This window comes from Dasypus novemcinctus, chromosome 7 (genome assembly GCF_030445035.2).
Source record: "Dasypus novemcinctus isolate mDasNov1 chromosome 7, mDasNov1.1.hap2, whole genome shotgun sequence".
NCBI lineage: Eukaryota > Metazoa > Chordata > Mammalia > Cingulata > Dasypodidae > Dasypus > Dasypus novemcinctus.
In genome coordinates, this window is record NC_080679.1 from 38,086,858 (window position 1) to 38,106,451 (window position 19,594).

General features: G+C 36.8%; 1 protein-coding gene across 1 annotated transcript in view; it reads left to right on the forward strand.

Annotated features, from left to right (window-relative positions):
- Positions 1 to 3,624: 3,624 nt before the first annotated feature.
- The window catches only part of DYTN (dystrotelin), a 51,695-nt gene continuing 35,725 nt past the window's right edge, over positions 3,625 to 19,594 (forward strand). Inside the window, exons 1-6 of the mRNA XM_071216001.1 lie at positions 3,625 to 3,791; positions 4,839 to 4,902; positions 13,945 to 14,019; positions 16,666 to 16,864; positions 18,668 to 18,753; positions 19,291 to 19,391. Coding sequence (XP_071072102.1) covers positions 4,884 to 4,902; positions 13,945 to 14,019; positions 16,666 to 16,864; positions 18,668 to 18,753; positions 19,291 to 19,391 — 480 coding nt within the window. The 5' untranslated portion in view covers positions 3,625 to 3,791; positions 4,839 to 4,883. The remainder of the gene's footprint in view (positions 3,792 to 4,838; positions 4,903 to 13,944; positions 14,020 to 16,665; positions 16,865 to 18,667; positions 18,754 to 19,290; positions 19,392 to 19,594) is intronic.

Sequence of the window (19,594 nt, forward strand, 5' to 3'; positions counted from 1 at the left end):
TACTAGAGAGATGGAAAAAGAATAGCTACATACAACAGGTGAGGCAGAGAGTAAGGGGCGATGAATTTTATTTTTGTTTATTATGATTCTAATAATGAAAGCGCTTTGGAAGTGATTGGGGTGATGAATGCACAAACGTGTGATTACACCAAAAAACATTGATTGTATTCTTTGGATAGATTTGTGCTTTCTTAATATCTATCAATAAAATTTTAATAAGAAAACTTAAACTAAAACTAAAGTCAGTCTGTCAGTAACATGTATATGATCATTGGTGAACCTGGCTATACGGTATAGAAGGGTTCTTTGTACTATTCTTCCAGCTTTTCTGTAAGTTTAAAATTATTTCAAAGTGGGAAACGGACTTTGGCCCAGTGGTTAGGGCGTCCGTCTACCATATGGGAGGTCCGCGGTTCAAACCCCGGGCCTCCTTGACCCGTGTGGAGCTGGCCATGCGCAGTGCTGACACGCAAGGAGTGCCGTGACACGCAGGGATGTCCCCCGCGTGGGGGAGCCCCACGCGCAAGGAGTGCGCCCGTGAGGAAAGCCGCCCAGCGCGAAAGAAAGTGCAGCCTGCCCAGGAATGGCGCCGCCCACACTTCCCGTGCCGCTGACAACAACAGAAGCGGACAAAGAAACAAGACGCAGCAAATTGACACAGAGAACAGACAACCGGGGGGGGGGAATTAAATAAATAAATCTTTAAAAAAAAAAAAAATTATTTCAAAGTAAAATTTTATTAAGAAAAATCTATGATTAAGAAATACACTTTGGATTTAGCAATATGGAGACCATGATGACTTGTATATACAGTTTCAGAAACTTCTACCATGAAATCATGGCTTCTGGCAGTTTTCTTCCTAAACATTTTAAAATTTTTGTCCAGTTGTGAATGAAATCTTTTAATTATATTTCCTAATTTTATTTCTGGCATATTTTGTACATGTTTAACCTCTTCTGGAAACCATGGTCAATGCAATGAAATAAGAAACATTAAAGAGTAAAACATCAGCAGAGAAACAAAGCTATAATTATTTACAGATGATATACTAAAATATCCAAGAGAACAGTCTGATATACTTTTAGAATGAATGAGGGTTCAGTAAAATGGTGAAAAAATACTAAATATAAGGAATCCTTGCAAAACCTGAAATTATCACTTGATTTCTCTTTTTGAACCTGTTAATGTGTTACATTATGTTCTCATTTCCAGAATAAAATAGCATCCTTGAATAAACCTACTCAGTTGTGGTAGATTATTGTTTTACTATCTGGTTTCTTGGTCCTTTATTTAGGATTTTCATATTATTATTTATAAATAACATTGACCATATGTTTGTGTGCATGTGTAAGAGAGAGAGACAGATTATGAAACTTTTGTTATTTTGGCATTAGTGTTTGATTTTGGTAGCTTTGCATATGTTTTCATAATGTAAGAATTTTGAGGCTTCAAAGGTTTGATGCACACATTTATCTGGGCTTTTTTTGTTGTTGTTCATTATTTAATAACTTTTGCTATATCTTCTCTGGTAATAGCTCTACATTGGTTTTTAAGTAGACTTTAGTTAGGAAATTTACCTTAGGTAAAGAAAACAACTTTTCCTTGAAATTGTCCATTATTATATAAATATGTACATAAATTATCATATAATTTATATAAGAGTCTACCTACTTATTTTAGGGCATAATATATCAAGGTTCCTCTTTCTTGAGAATTATAGTCTTCAAATGTCTGTGTAAAGCCCTGTGGAGATAGAGTGAACAGAACATTTGGCTACCTAAAAGGTCAGTACCCAAACACTTTATGGAGTGGTTGCCCAATTTCTGGCTGGCATGGAACCTGTATGTCCAAACCAGGCTGAATTGTGGGTGTGTAGGATGACCAAGCCCTCTTCCTACTTGCTTCCAGGATGGAGTGGCTCTGCTTCCAAGGGTAAAGATAATGATGATCACCAAATATGATTTACAGAAACTACTGCCATACTAGCAAAAACATCCCTCCTCATCAGTTATCTATGATGTTGTAAAATTGCAAAAACTGGTTTTGATTTATAACACAAAACATTCTATGGACAGAAAAAGTCTTAATGTGATTAGGTCTATCTGAGCTTGAACCAAAAGATGCAACAGTTAACTACAAAATTCCAGTGAACCGAAGTAAGTGAAACCAAAACAGTCCTCTGATCTTGTGTTTTAGCCTCTCCAAAATCCAGCCAGGCTAAGAGCTCAGTATCATCAATTGCCCGTTTGATTAAATTACTTTCCGACATACCCTAGCTCATTCTTATGTACTTAGACATTTGTCTATTTCATTATGTAATTTTGACTGTTAACTTCAGACAACTTTTTTTTGGTATCAATATTCTTGATCCACAGAATTATTCAATGCCAGAGACCTACTCATATCTCAACAAGATTTCAGTAAGAAAAACATTCAAAACTCTCTTGTCAGTCCCTCAGATACTATGGTACATCTTGATGTAAGTTTAATGGAATATAAAACTTCTAACTATTATCTTGACTTTGACCTGCATCACTCAAACAGATACAGGTTTCACGTGAGATGTATTTGCTCTCTTCCTGGATTTTTGTCTTATTCATCCCCAGAATCCGATATGATTTATATGAAGAAAGACAAATGATAGATTATTTTTCTCTCCAGTTGGTCCAATTCTTGTTCCATTATTAATCTATTTTCATTTTACAAAATGTCCAGAGTTTCAATTTTGTGCTGTTAATACTTTTCAAAAGGAAAGGAATAAATTGACTGTTCACCTTTCACAACAGATTCTTATGATGGACATTCTTGAGTGGATTATCACCCACTTATAATTGTTTAAGTGTACCTTTTAGGACCATGGAATCTCAGACATTCTGGCTCTCCAGAAACTACTCAGGAGTAATACTTGTGTTTTGAAAATCAGGTCAAAATTGAGGACGGAACAAAACTGGAGGTGGGAGGTGCAACCACTGAACAAAGCAGATTTGTTGGTATTGTCGTTATTATCTTGTGTTAACTGTGCAGCTGGTAACACTGATATAAAAAAGCAATGTTTTTAATTTTTTAAAAAATTGACTCCCTTCCTTCTTAGCAGCCTGAAGATGTTAATGGTAAAATTCTAATATATTTGGTTCATGTGATACAGTTTTTTAAAACCCTGTTAGGGTTAGAACAGAGTTATTTTCAATTTGAACTTCAAAAAGTAAAACATTTTCAGACTATCATTAAAACTTTGGAGGAAAGGTACATTGGTGACAAACTGATATTATCCTTCTGAAAACTTGCATAGTATTTGGTGCCTTTTAAAAATCCTTAACCTTACCTCTAGATTTATAAAAGCAAAAGATGAATTCAACTCCATTCCTAGGTCAGTTTAATCTGGACTGGTTAGTTAAGTAGATGTTACTTCCCTGCCTGGGATATGGAGGCCTATTTCATACTTCTTAATATTCATGGTAACCCTGCTCTCAACAGCACCAAAAGGTTTAACTTGCCTCACCTACACACGAAATTAATACGGAAATGGTTCTTTGAAACAGAGATGGAGGAGTGGCCTTACATTATTCAAGGCCTTTATTACTAATGAATGCACTTCTTTGAGCCCTGAAAGTGGAGCCTCAAATGCCAGTGTTTGGCATGAAACTGCTGGGTAGCCAGAACAAGAAATCAGCTCTACACAGGAACGCTATTCTGGAAATGTGGTATTAGTCAGCTTTTCCTTCTTTCGAAACTGCTCAGCTTTTGCTACAAATGTTTGACTAAAAATGCTTCTTCACAGAAACTAAGAAAGGTAAGGACCTGGAGGGTGGAAATAGATAGATTGTGCCTCAAGCCATACTGTTGCCTCTGTGGAAGACCAAGGCATTATACTCCTACCTGGGATTGTGGGGGAGCATTTCTGCACCAAGAATTCTAACCTGATTTCCCTTGCTATAACTCTTCAAAACAAATCTTACTTGAATATATTTGGAATCATCTTAGATTTGGGTAAGACTAGTACTATTCACTATTGCCATATTTGTGAAGAAGTAATGTAATGAGTTTTTGCTTTAGTTTCACTCTTTGTAAAATGTTATGTATCTGACTAAATAATGTGTGTTATAATTAATTCATTCTTTTGGAGAGGGGGAAAATTACTATTAGAGGTTAATGATCATGTAACTTTTCCAAGCAGTTTTCAACTGTTTGTTAAGAAATAGGGTACCTTTTTTGTAGAGCTACATAAGGCTTTTTTTAATAGCATAAGCAATTTTTTTGCTGACAGTGAATATATATATTGGGTTTGAACAATAGTTGCAACATGAACACATTAACAAAATAGCTGATTACTCTCAAAAATAAAATAGTAACAACTGAATTCTATGCATACGTGCATACATGTATGTACATATATAAATATGTAATAAGGTATTTGAATGGGTAGCATATGTTAGAACTTTAATATTCATAATTATTTAGCATAGTGTTTATTAGAAATTTAAGCATTTGAGAGCTTCAAATTTTGTCCTTCAAAATTCAAGTGAACTTATATTTTCTTGAAATAAGAATGTAGTTCTCTCTTAAAATTATAATGCCTCAGAAGTTCTAAGCATTCAGGGCATTCGTTTCAGGAGCTGATCTTGGTTTCTGGGAATACGGTTCTAAATCCTTAGAAGTGTGGCCGAGAAGCCTCTCTTCCTTCTATTACTCCTCCCAAAAGGTTTTATAGTCTCCCTGTAAAACACCTTGTCATCATTGTTGCACAGTTAAAATGCCTCTTTTTTTAGTTGCCTTTTTATTTGTCTGTCTGCCCTTCCCACTGCAAAACATTCCATTTAAAATATTGGTTGATTTCTAGTTACAAGGATCCTCTAGCAATCTGTCATACCAGAAAACTCCTGAAATGGACTTGGATAAACAAGGTGAGTATTATTGTCCAGTTTCTGAGGATAGTTTGTAAAAAAATTTTAGAAGCCACAGATGTCATATTTTCAGTCTTCTGAGTTCCAGAAAAGAAGACATTTGGCAAATTACTGGCCGAAAAAGAAACTATTAGGTGATTGATTAAATTGACTCTCTTTTAAACAGAAATCCACAATGTATTGAAGAATATTTGGTCTATTGTCTCCAAAGCACCAAAAATAATAAAATAATTTTTTAAAATTTAAAAATATTTAATCTCAATGTAATTACATTTTAAATTGCCATTCAAATACACAAAAAGTGGCTTATATTATTTTTATTTTTTATTTTACTATTAAAATGACATCAGCGTAGATATTTTACTGTCAAGGGTAAGTTCCCAGAACCATGTGGGTTCAAAGTTGGAAGACCCTATAGCTATCATTATATGAATATTTGATAAATGGATATGGAGAAACCAATTCCCCTTTCTTCTAACATCTGTGAATGACTAGTTTAGTCCAGGACCAATCTGTAACTGTGGGAGGAAGGGCGCCCGGCTTGCCACATCTCCCCCTTTGTTGTTGGCAAGCCGGGCGCCCTTCCTCCCACATGTAACATTTATATTGCTGGGTCTATTTGAAGACTTATTCCCCTAGCTAAAATCTAGATAGCTAACCTTACCTGTTTTATGTAAAATTCTGTAAAACTCCAAGGTATTTATCTACCACAACATTATGAATGATTCAAGTTACCTTTGAATTTCCCTAATTTTGGTCCTCCTAACACAAAGCAACAGGTAGCCCTTTCAAAACTTAAGTTTCTCCCCCTAAAGCAGTGGGTCTCAGATTTACTGTGCATCAGAATCACCTGTAGGGTTTCTTAAACTGCTGGGCTCCACCTACAGACTACCTGGCTCAGGAGGTCTGAGTGAAGTCTAAGGCTGTGCACATCTAACACACTCCAGGTGAAACTGACGTTGCGCGCCTGGAATCACACTTGGAGACTAGCGACTTAAAGCTTCCATTTCTGGACCATCCAACTAGACGGACAGTTGAAAGAAATTGTATTACATTCATCTTGGGATCTGTGGAAAATGACATTTATTTGGTAAAGTAAAAAATAAAAGTCATTTCAAGCAAAAGCAGTTTCCAAGTCAAATTGCATCCTTGGATAGAACCCATGTGGCTTGTGTCATTATTTCTTTAAGCATCTATTGCTACTTTGTTCATAGCTTTGGCCCTGAAACATCTGGCACTTTTTTTCCTTTCTTGAGCTATCTACTACCAGCAGGAGAAAAAAGAAGCCTTGAGGAAGCAGGGCTGATAGTGAATCACCTGGGACACTCACTGATTTTCCATGTTACACAGCTTGCCATGTTATGCTGCATAACTTCATCAAATGATGCTGCAAAACATAATTTAACAAGAATGTGATGGGCCAGATGGTAGAGCAACTATAGTCACTCCTCAACCAAGAGAAGCATCTGGAAACCCACTGAGTCCCCCAGTTTGCTGATTCTCAGGATCCATTTGATATACCTGATAGGACCCAGGGCTCAAACACTGGCCAATTTCCAGAGGCGGAAAAAAAACCTAGGCATTACACTTTCATGAATTATTTCCTTGCTGTTATGCTTACTCTCAATTTATTTTCCTTCTCCAGACTTAGTATAAAGGTGTTTCTCACTTCTCCCATGCCCTAGCATTAGACTCTTATCTGAAACTAAGCATTTTTAAAACATAAAGAAATGGTGAATTAAATTTAAATGTTTTAGAATTAATTGCAGGTTCTTCAGTATGTTTGTACTTTGTACTCATTTCTTGCCATAACAAAGTACCACAAACTGGGTAGCTTAATACAGTAGAAACTAATTCCCTCAGTTCTGGAGGCTAGAAGTCCAAAACAAAGGGGTCAGCAGGTCCCCCTTGTGAATGTTCCCTTTTGTGAATGTTCTAGGGAAGGAAACTTTCCTTGCCTCTTTCTTCTTCTTGTAGCCTCAAGCATTCCTTGGCTTGTGGCAGGGTAACTCTAATCTCTGCCTCCATCTTCACATGGCTCTCTTCTCCCTGTTCGTCTCCATCTTCACAAGGTATTCTTTCTGTGGCTCTTCTCCTGTTCTTATAAGGACACCAGTCAGGTTGGATCAAGAGTCTACCCTCATTTGAATTGAACTAATTCCATTTGTAATGGCCCTATTTCCCAATGAGGGCACATTCTGAATTTCTAGGGGTTAGGACTTCAACATATCATTTGGGAGACACAACCCAACCAATAGCATTGGCATTTTTGGTCACAGCCCACATTCACCTGAGATAGGCATCTTCAACTCATGTTTATGTATTGATCATTGAAACTAAGTTCAGAAAGAGGTCTGTGGTGTTCAGTAACTCCTAAAAGGTGGGCCTGTCCCAGTTCAGCAGTGTCACCCTGCAATGGCTTAGCATAGTAACTGACACTGAGTATCCAAATATCAGTCCTCCTCCAACTTCCTGTCCAGACATCAATGTCTCTCCTCCTCCAGGACTCAAGATTAATTATTAATGGGCCTATCTATCCCTTTTATACCAAAGCCTAAGTAGGGTTTATTTCAAGGGTGGCCCCTTGAATAGAAAGGAATTGTTAAATCTCCCAAAGGAGTTTTTAAAAATCCACCCTAGTGCCAGCCCTTTAGAATTTGTTAAACAGGCCCAAAACAAAAACCACGGAACTGCTCAGGGGATTTCATTGGTTCAAACATTGCCTTTGTATTCTTTAAATTCTCCTTTCACTGCAAGAACAAGAAAGAAATTAATATCTCAATGAACAATCCCAACACATATGTCTGAATCAACAAAATCCCCTGAGCAGCCCCTTATTTATTATATGTATGTATTTATTTATGTTTGTTTGTTTGTTTAGGACCTATTTTAAACGTTCTAAAGAGCTGGCTGTGTTTCCATTTACAAACACTGCTCTAGCACATGTACTGCTTACTCCCATTTGCCTGCATTTTATGTTAATCAGCTGAAATACTGAAAATTTTTATTTCCCCCTCAAGATATTTTCCCTTGCATAATAAATACAAGTAAGTTCTGGGCTCAAATTTTGCCTGCATGTGAAAACGCCTCAGAGTGAGTTTACAGGTGTAAACTATTTAATGGGAATGTGTTATCACAGGAAATATTGGATGTAAAGTTGCTTGGAATTCCTTTGCAAATTTGTGATGTCTCCTTTCTCAGTCCCCTCTGTGGCTATTCCAAATCTTCCCTGTTCTCAAGTTTCCCACCCTGCCACCATCACCTCATTCTAATTGGGTAAACTTGCCCCCAATTTCATAAAGAAAACAGAAGCTCTCAGACAGCAACCCTTCCTGCTTCGCCTTCTCCAAATTATCACTATCTCCTTTTATTCTTCCTCTCAAGTAATAAGGGATGCACTTCCTGCCAAAGTTATTTCCTTTGCCTGTATCTTCCCCCATTCATTGTCCTACCTCAAAGATTGTATCAAATAGAAAATTTTCAGCTGCTTGTGACAGAAAACCCAGCTCAAAGAGGCTTTACTACCTTATACAATTACCAACTCAACAGAGGACTATCTTCAGGAAAAGGCTTGCCCTGGACATAAACAGTGTCACCAGAATATGGTTTCTTTCCATATCCAAGTTCATCTCTGCTATCTTTTATTCTCCCTATAGTAGAGAAGTTGAGGAGTTTACAGAGCAATCATGCATAAAATACAGGATTCCCATAAACCACCCTATTATGAACACCTTGCATTGGTGTGGAACATTTGTTACAATTGATGAGAGCACATTTTTATAATTGTACTATTAAGTAAGGCCCATGGTTTAACTTAGGGGTCACTCTTTGTGTCATGTAGTTCTATGGATTTTTTTTTAAGTTTTTATTCCCTTTCCATACATACAATCAAACATTTCTCCTTTTAATAATATTCAGATATGTATTTCAGTACTTTTAATTGTTTTCACAATGATGTGCTACCATCACCACCATCCATTACCAAGACATTTTCATTACTCCAGATAGGAATGATTTTCTCCTTGGTGCATTGGTTTCATTCTTAAGCCACATATCCTGAGCAAGAGAGTGCAAGTTCAAGTCCAGCAGGAAAGCAATGTCTGCCTCCCTGACAACTTGAACAAAGAGTCCTGGAACCAAGTTCCATTGCCTTATTATTTGCCCGACTTTGGTTATGTGCCCACTCCTGAGGAGTGCGATGATGTCCTGGGCCACGTGCTACCTCTGGAGATGGGAGAGTTGAAATCAATAGTACTAGAACTCATGGATTAAAATTAGGGAGTAGTGGGTTTTCCAATGCAAAATAGAGGCACTGATTTACCAAACAAAAGGTGAGGGAATGCTGGGTATCTAAAGGAATATTTGCTCTCTGAGAAGGACCATGCTAAGTCAAATACCACCGGAAACCCTCACTTCCTGAATCCTCAACCTCATCTTCTCTCCTGGATCCCTTTCCTAGATCCATATTTATGTACTGGAATCTCACTTGCCTTTGAAAACAGAACTTGATTTCATGTGTTGTTTTAGGTATGGTTCTCTCATCTTCCCTTCAGATTAAGAGTCTTGAAAATGTCTACATTTATGTCCTCTCTTCCTCACCTTACATTCATTACTCAGTCCTCTGCAATTTAATTTTCACCCCATGATTCCACTGAAACTGCTCTTGCTAAGGTATTTAATACTCAAGTTAATAAAAAAATTATGGGTACCCTTTAGCCCATAGTTGATCTCCTAGTGCCTTCCAAGTAGCTTATCTCTAGTTTATTAAACTCACTTTCCTTGGCCTCCATACCTTTTCTGTCTCCTGGTTTCTTTGAATTTCCTTTTTCATTCTTCCTCTTAGGTGTTCCTTCCTCCTCTGTTACTTAAATGGTTATGTTCTTCAGGATTTTGTTACTTAGCCTACTTTCCTCTTCACTTAGTGCACTCTACTTGGACAATCTAATTGATGCATGCGGTGTTGCCCACATGCAACAGAGATGACTCCCAAATCTGTATCCCAGCCCAAGGAGTACAACCAACAGTTGGAGTCTGATCAGCACCCTAAACAACTCCTTTTCCTCTCATCACTAAGGCTGCCAGCACACTCTAAAACTGAGTTTCCCATATGGTAGCCCCCAGCCACATATGGCTATTGGGTACTTTGAAATATGGCTGGTCTAAATTGAGATGTGCTGTTACTGTAAAAATGACTTCAAATATAAAGACAGTATAAAAATGGTGAGATTAAAATATCTCATTAATAGTTTTATATTGATTATATATTAAAGAACAATGCTTGATAAATTGGGTTAAACAAAACATGTTTTAAAGTTAATTAAAATCCATTTCACTTATTTCTCTTTTTTTTTTAAATGTGACTACTAGAAACTCTAAATGACACATGTGGCTTACAGTATATTTCTTCTATAGGACAATACTGCTCTAAAAAGTGCCATGGTGACACCCAACAACTTGTATTTTAACTGGTCTAAGCTAAATGATGTGATCTAAAGTTTGAAAAACACTGGTGCAAAAGAAATATACTGGTTTTCCAACAATTGTTCTGGATCAAGCCAACCTGAGATGATCCTTATGGATTATCTATACAGGCACTCAGATCATCCTAAAACCCGATACCATCTGAAAATCTCTTGCGTTCCCCAATATTTTTACTTCTGCTTTTCCTCCTCTTGTTTTTTGAATGGAATTCTAAAACAGGGACAGAAAATCAGTTTGAAAACCATACTATGTACCAACTCCAGTCTACTGATACTGACTAGAAAGCTACCCCTAGAAAGTGATCTCTACACATCTGGCAAGGACATCCTACCCTGTCAGCCTGTCGTGGAGGGGATGGTGGTGGGCCCGATGCCCTACACCAGGGGTTCTTCACCTTTTTTGTTCCATGGACCCTTTGCTAGTCAGGTGAAAACCACAGACCCTTTACTAAGTCCACACTATACTATACATTATTTAACAAATATATCACACCCACACCAACACATTCCCATAAAAATCATGTTTTTTTAAATTTCAATTCAAGTTCACGGACCCCCTGTTGAGAACCCCTGCTCTACTTTTCTGCTTCAGACTAGTAGTGATATTGGATATTCTTAATTTTCCTCTGACTTTAACAGGGATGCCTTTCATATATCAATCTTTTATACTTAATTTGTTGTTTATTTCTGACATATGCATTTTAAGGATGTTTCCTTCTATTCCTACATTAAGTGTTGTTTTAAAAATCAGAATGGCTGATGAATTTCATACAATAAGTTTCAGAGAATCTATCGGCTCAGTATATTTTTCCCTCTTTTAATCAGTTAATTAACCATTGAACAATTTTTAAGTCCTGAAACAATTCTTTTTATATCATGGAACATCATTCTTTAACATGCTCCTAAAAAATTTCACTAATATTTTATTTAGTATCTTTGACTGATTACAATATGATTGGTTTTCTTTTTGTACCTCACTATAAAGTTTTAGTTGCAGAGTTACACTAGCCTCCTAAGATAACTCAGAAACTTTCCAAGTTTTTCCATTTTTGGGATAGTTGAATGACATAGATATTCCCCTGCTCTTTGAAAGATTAAAATAACCCACTTGCAAAACTATCTCTTTGTGGTTGTAGATCTTTGAAGACCATTTTCCCTTTTCTTAAAAGTTACTTACAGTTATTAGTCTTTTCAACCTTATTCAGAATATTTTGGTCATTTATATTTTCTTTTTCATCTATGTTTCCAAATTTGTTGCCATAAATTTGTACATAGCATTTTTTTCTCCTTTAAATTCATTCTGTATCTACAGATATCAATCCTCTGTCATTTCTAATATTTTTTACTTTTTTCCTTCTCTTAGGCTTGCCAAATTTTTTATTAATTTCTTTTTCTTTTCAAAAAGCCAATTCTTTGTTTCATTTCCCAGTTCTAATGTTATTTTAGTTTTGTAGACTAATTAATGTTTGCATTGATACTCAGTGATTCTTTCCTTGTTTTTTGGCCCTTAAATTAGTCTTTAATTCCAATTTTGATTTCCTCTTTGACCACATGATCATTTAGAAAAAACTAAAAACATTTTTCACACTGGTAAATTTATCATATTTATTTATTATTTCCAGTTTTATTGCATTGTGGGTCTGAAATCCCCCCTATTTTTGAGCTTGATTGAAATTTCCTTGTGATTGAATCCTTAGCAATCTCATTATCTTAACTTTTGGGGGGGGGGGAATTTTGATGACTGAGTCAATCTCTTTATTTATTTATTATTTTAATAACACTTTTTTAATTAAAGTTAATAGATCACATAGAATGTTACATTAAAAAAAAAAACATGAGGTTCCCATATAAGTCATTATCTTAACTTGAAACCATTGAAATAAACTCCTCACTTTGGGTCTCACCCATACCCCAGTCCCTTTACAACCACTGAAGTGATCTTTGCAATGTGTGTTCCAATGCCCAAAACTAGCAAGAGAATGCAAGGTCCCGAATGACTTCACACCAACTTGCTCTCACGCCCTCTCTCCCCCAATCCTCCCATCCACCTTCCAACCTTATTGAACCCTCATTCCTCCTGCTCCTGTGCCTTTGCGCATGCTCTTTCCAAGGCCTATGACTCCTCCCTTGCATCTCTCATCCCGTTTAATTCCCTGAAAATTCAAGAGTCAGCTCTGACATCCTCTTGCCTGGAAATACGTTCCTCTGTGTTTAGCCCTAGTAAAGAACATAGAACCAGACAGCTTGTCTTTTTTGACACTAAGAACGTCTGGTTCACTTTAATGTCCTCTGTACCCAACATCGTGGCTGGTACCTAATGACCACTTACGTTACGCAGGGTTTGTTTGGTTTTGGTTTTTGTAAATTAATGAATAAATCACTAAATATGAATAGCTTTTTTAAAATGATGACTTAGCTATAGCAGCAGGACATGGGCACATGATAGAAACACAAGAGATATTTGCTAATTACATAGTCTTGAGGATTTGAAGTCTAGATAATATAAATCATCCAAGCTTAGGGATCAATGTCATTCTTTTAAGTTTTACTTTTTCTAGATACAAATACTGATCCTTTCACCCTTAGGCAACAAAAAGCTCTGTTGTGAAATTGTCCTATCTGTCTTTTAACCTAAATGAAAATTAAATTTGGAAGATCGATGAAACAAATTTAATTGTGAGCCCTCATGGGGAGTAAGGAAGATAATTCAGCAAGTATTTTACCTACATTTTCTAATTTAAATCTTGTAAATACTCTGTGAGGAATGTGTTATGATCCCTGTTTATGGGATGAAGAAACTGCTCAGAGAGTAAGCTAATTTTCCCAAACGAAAAAGGAAGGAATAAAATGTTCAGAAAAGTCTAGCTATTGTTGTGATGATGTTGGTGATGAATCGCAAAACAAAGAAGAAAAAAGACATGGCAATCATTCTTTTCTAGCCATAAAAAAGTAGAAAGAAAACAACCATAAACACCAAAAATTTGATCACTCAGAGATATCCACTGTTAAAATATGGTGGATGTCATTAGAATTTAAACTCCACAAGGGCAGGGTTTTCGTCTGTTTTGTTAATTGTTATATTCCAAGGGCCTCAGATCATGCCAATATAGTAGGAACTCAATAAATATTTTCTGAATGAAAGAATGAACGAATGAATAGCTTTGGGGTCTCTATCATATATGCATAAATACATTCGTGTATATATGACTAGCATATATATATGTTTCAAGAATTGAGTTTATGTTCTATGTATAATTTTCTACCTGTTTGTTTCACAAGGCCTTTTCCTTTTATTTAAAAAGTAGGCAGATTGCTGAAGAAGTAGCTCTTATTTTATGGTGGGTTCCTCAGTTAAGAGAGGTTTCCCTAATGCTGCCTGCAGCTGCAGGGAACCAGTAGGCCATTCTAAATTTTTCCCAGGTAGAAAAAACAGCCCCAGGTCTTGGTTTCTTCAACTGTAAAATAAAGTACAGCTCTATGACCTCTAGGATTCTCTTCTGGGCTGTGGGATTTATACAATAAGGCCACCCTTTATCCATGGTATTTCATGTTTTCTTTACAGATGCTCTCAATACTATTGAAAATTCCATTTATAGAACAGCCTTCAAATTACGATCAGTGCAAACTCTGTGCCAATGTAAGTAGAAGCTTTCTCAAAATATTTGCAAAAATCTGAACCTGAGGTGTGATGTAAAATTCATATAGAAAACAAAAACTCCTCCATCGAGTGACTATGTGACCCAGGAGCCCCTCCCCATGCATTTACATCTTTTGTAACAGAGAAGATTGCGTGAGTACACTGTGTGCTTTCAACTCGTATGTGGCTTTACTGACTGACAAGAGAAGATGATTTTGGATAAAGACAAATTTTTGTGTATTTGTCCGACTTGATTTCTGGATTTTGTTTGTTTCATTTTCAGAATAGCAATATTGAAACAAAATTAAACTACAGAAAAAGCTAATTTAGAGTCTGTACTTAGAGATTTAAGTATGAAAATTTAAGATTCTTCTTCTATGTTAAGATTTGCAGTTTGGGGTTATATCTCTTATCTGTATCTGAACATGCGAAAATAGGTTCAAATGAATAATCCACAGGCCATAAATTTTACAACTATCTTGAGAATTCCTTGGGAACTACTCCATATAAATTAAACTTATATCTGATTGAATGCTACCATTTTTCCTCACACTGTGCAGTTATTTAAGAAAAATGAGGCCAAATTGAATGAAAACCTTATTCCTGTACAAGTTCTCCAAAGTGAAATAAATTGTGTTCTAGCTATGAAAAACAACAAAAACAGCAGGCGTTTAGGCTATTTGAAAGTTCTTGATTTCTCATAAGTTCTTTATGGCATTGAAAAAAAAACAATGATCACTTCATGTGAAATGGTTTCTGACATTTATCATAGCAAACATAAAAGACGTTGTGTTATATGTATGACATTTCTGCTAAAGCTGACTTTTAAAAAATTTTTTTTCTTCTGCCAAACAGATTGTGCTTCACAAAGTGTACATGGGTGTAAGGCAAGGCATGAGGGGTTAATGAGATGGGAAGGGAAGGGAAAAGCAGCCAGGAATGCTTTGGGCCGAGTCCTCTACCAGAACAACTCTTCTGTGCTTCATTATAAGCCTTCCTTTAAAGAAAGAATTCCTGGTTAAAAACAAGGTTTTTAAAATCACTGATCTAGACAAATAAACACACGGCTATTGTTTATTACTCCAGGGATCAACCAAAAGCAGAAATTGCTCACTAACCATTTACCTCAATTATACTATTTCCCTTGAGAATTTCCCCATAAAAGAGGGAAATGTTCGTAAATGTACATATAGTTCACTTATGAATTATAGGTACAGTAGTATAATTTGAGGATGTATGTTTTTTAACTTTTTTGTTATCCCTGGCATTAGAAAAATAATACTTATGAGCAATATTAATGATACAGAGACCAGTGATTGAAAAATTCTACCTAGAAAAGATGTCCAAACTGAAACTTGAAAACAAAACAGCCCCAAACACGGAGATAAGGCATAATCGAGCTCCAAGTAGCAGTGTCTGGAGAGCATCACTGCATCAATCTTATGGGGAGATTAATAGACACCACCTTTATCTGGTTTGCTGTAATGTAGAACTCTAAGCAGAAGACAAACATGTCCTGTGTACAGAATGACAGGCCAAGGCGATAGGTTTTGCAATTGAATAATAAAAGATTTTGCAACCTCCCCCTCCAACAACCATGTTTTTGTACACTTACAAAATCTGCTCCTCAATTCCTTTGACTGCCCCCTTTAAAGCCATGTTAGAGAATAAATACACATTTTTATTATACTTGCTACTTTTTTAAAAATCTCTGAGGTTGATTTATGAAGGAGAGAGGAACATGGGTTTTATCATTCCACAGGCTACAGTATGTTAAGTACCAGGAGCCCTTGGCAATACCACATCCCCACCTCTCAGATGGTGGAAGTGGGTGTTTATTAATTTTGTCTGTCATCTTCTTTTTGCAAGAAGGCTTAGGGGTAGTTCTATTTCATTCTTCCTCTTATTCATTACCTTGTAAAATTTTTAGAAGAAGGTGGTAAAAAAACAACAACATAGGAAAGAAACCACTCTTTTTTTGTAAGCAACTCTGGTTTTTAAGTGCCATTCCAAAATAATATACTGATGGAACCAAGATCAAAAAGAGCTATCACTGAGGTGAGAGTGGGGCCTTCCAATAATTCAGCAACTGCCTCGTAATAAAGATTATTGGGTTTCTTTTTTTTTGGAACTAAGGCAATTGCATTTTAGCATACAATATTCCTTCTGAAGTGAGGAAGCAGATTGCAGGAAAAAACTATTTGAACACAAAAAGTAAATTTGCTCAATCCACTTAATAAAGAGTATAAAACCATTTTTCCCTTTCTTTTTTCCTTTTTTTTTTTTACACCAAAGTATCCTAACTTGCTTGGAAGGCTATTTTTCAAGCTTCTCACATCTCCTGCCTCTTAACGTCATTCTTTAAAGCATTATCCTAGAGGTTATACTAGAAATAATGCTCTAACTATGCTTTACTAACAGATGTACTTTTCCAAAACCGGATCAACCGTCAAAATAATAATGCCCAAATTATACACAAGGGATATATATATGTCCATGTAAGGGTCATATTTAATTCCTTTTGAAAGAAAATACTGCCATAAAAAGACAATCTGAATGTCTTAAATACTAGATGACATTTGCTTTATTTGAAGCCTTTCGTTCCCATCAGAAAATAAGGTTCAATTCTTCATTCACTTCCTACAGTGGACTTGATTGACAGCTCCTCAATTCAGCGCGTGCTATGTCAAAGTTTCTGGGAAGCAAGAGAGAGTTCCCTCTCTGAGCAGCAGCTTTCTCAGGCCCTCCAGAAGCTGTTTCAGAGAGTCAGAGTGGGAAAACCAGGAGCAGTGTATCCCAGGGCTTCAGAACTCACTCTGAGCCTTCTCACAGCTATGTATGACAGGTGAGAGTGTGGATGTCCATTCTGCAGCTTCAAGGGCAGGATCAATGATCATTGATCATTTGGTGTTGCCTAAGGTTTGCTTGAGGCTTGGTATATAAGAAACCATCTTTGTTTGTTTGTTTTCCACAAGTGTTTTATGCATGGAGGAGAATGAAGATGTATATGCTTATCACCCTCACTAAAACATATGATCCATGGAGAGCAAAAGGGAAAAGCAATTCCACATTATTCTTTCTCTCATAAAAACTCATTTCCACTCTAGAGTAGTATGCCAACCTTCTACTAGGGCAATCATACAACCATACATATGAAAAATTGTACTTTGCTTTTAAGTCCTTGGTAGCTTATTTATTTGCTCATTTCTTGGTGACTTATCCGTTTTTGTTGTTTCGGGTTTTTTGCTGGAGTAAGGTTGAACTTCCTGTGCATGGATGGTGTTTTAGTTTCCTGGCTGCTAAAACAAATTACAGTGGGTTGGCTTAAACAATGGAAATTTACTGGCTCACAGTTTCAGAGGCTAGAAGACTTTCTTACCTCCAGGGATCACTATCTTCTGGCTGGCCAGCAATCTTTGGGGTTCCTTGGCTTTTCCATCACGTGGCAATGCACGTGGCGGCACTTCCCTTTTCTCTTCTAGGTTCTTTTGACTTCCAACTTCTGGCTGCTCCTCGTGACTTCTTTCTGACTTTCATCTGTTTATAAGGAACTCCAGAAATCCGGATTAAAGCCCAACCTGATTCACTTGGGCCACAACTTAACTGAAATAACATCTGAAAGAGATCTTTTTTACAATGGATCCACATTCACCAGATTGTAGACCAAGACCGAGAACCTGTCCAAACCAGGGTGCACAATTCAATCCACATCAGATGGCTAACCTATGAACCAGTTTAGATATGTCAAAGCCTTGATCATGTGCGCTCCGGAGTGGATGGTTATGTTAATCAATATGTGTGCACACTCATGCATACCTTTTTCCATGTGTTTTGCTGCTCTGTGGGGTTTACCACTTTTCTGCCCCATTTAAGCTGTGTTTGCCTTACATTATCTTGACCCAATAGGCCTCATCCTTTAGGATGGACTTTTTTAAAATGTAGTGAACACAAAGCATTTGGCAAGTGCAGAAAAGAATTATTAACCATAAGCCTACCTCCCAGAGGAAAGCACAGTTTAATCATTGGGCAAATTCTTTACAGATGTTTTCTTTTCTAATTTATTTGGGTTTTAAAAATTGCACAAATAACATACACATTCTCAAGTTATTTGTTAAATGATTTTCAGTCTCCTTACATCAAACTCTGTCATTTCTCCTATCACTACCTGCCTCTAACACATCTGTCTAGGATAGGTTTGGAAACTGTAGAGCCAGTATGCAGAGGGTAATTAGGCTGAGTGAGGGTCTATGCACTGGTGGGGCTTTTCGTTTAAATGTTTGCCCCTTTTGCCTGCCTTTTGGTCCTTGCCTTTTTTTGGTTTCCAAGCAGCTGAATTCTAAAGAAGTGAGACCACACATGCCATGAAGAGAGTGTGTAGCCCTGTATCCCCAGAGCCTAATACAGTACTTAGCCCAGAGGAGGTACCCAATAAATATTTGTTGAGTGAATGAATGGATGGCAAAATACTTTAATTCAATGCTTATTTCTGTGAAATACTAGATATAGAAAAAAAAGTCATTAAAAACTGGAACTTGTAAATGAGCACCATGTCAGAAATGTCCACTAGTGGTTCTGGTTTTTGTAAACCCCTTCACAGAGGATAACGCTGCTCCTGCCACTTTTGTCTCTGTGTTTTGTTACCAAGCAGCACAGGAACGGGTTTTCTCAAGCTGGAGCCTGCAGCCGCTGCCCTGATTGCCCTCTCAGGGGACAGCCCTCTTACAAAATACAGAGGTAACTCATAAGGGAGTTTTGAGTGCCTCAAGGGCAGTGGTGCTCAAATCTCCAAATGCACTATCTTCTTCACCCACTCCTATGTCCCCTCACAATGTCTGTTCTTCAGCGTGTACTCAGCCATGACTTGCATGGTTAATGAAGGAAAAAGCTTAAGATTTGGAAAAGTTGGCATTTCCCAAGCTGCCAAGCTCTGCTTTCTAGTTATTCATTTCCTGTTTGCCCTTGATATTTATTTGTTTGGGATTTTTCAGATACCAGTAATAATTAGTCTTTCAAAATCTGAGATGGACTCTTCTCACATAGCACATCTTAGATGTGCTGAATTAACAAAGGGTCAAAATATGAATGGATTTTCATTAGTTATTAAATTATCCTGTTTGGGAGGTCTTCGAAAGAGCAAGCAAATAATCAAGGATGTAACTTTTCCTTTCCCTTAATATCCTGAAAGAAGCTATTTAGAATGCAAAACATACTCTTTGAAGATATATGGAAAGTATTCAATTTAAAGATTTCTTTTCTCCCTAATGTTTGCAGCTCTTTTTCAGCTCTATGCAGAAAATAACAGGAGAGGTTATGATTCTGGGGCACGCATGACTCGAAAGGTTTTGAGGAACCTGCTAACAGATCTACAGCAGGTAAATCCCTAATACTTAAGAACTCTAAATTTGTTTCAGTAATAATAGCCACATTTATTATTAAAGAATCTGATTTTGGGAGCGTTAATTCTACCTTTGAACAGCTCTACATGCAAGCCCTGCTCTCCGTAGCCGCTGTTATTGTTTGAGTATAGGCCTCCATTAACTTTACCATGAACTACAGCAATTGCTCGTTTTCTCAG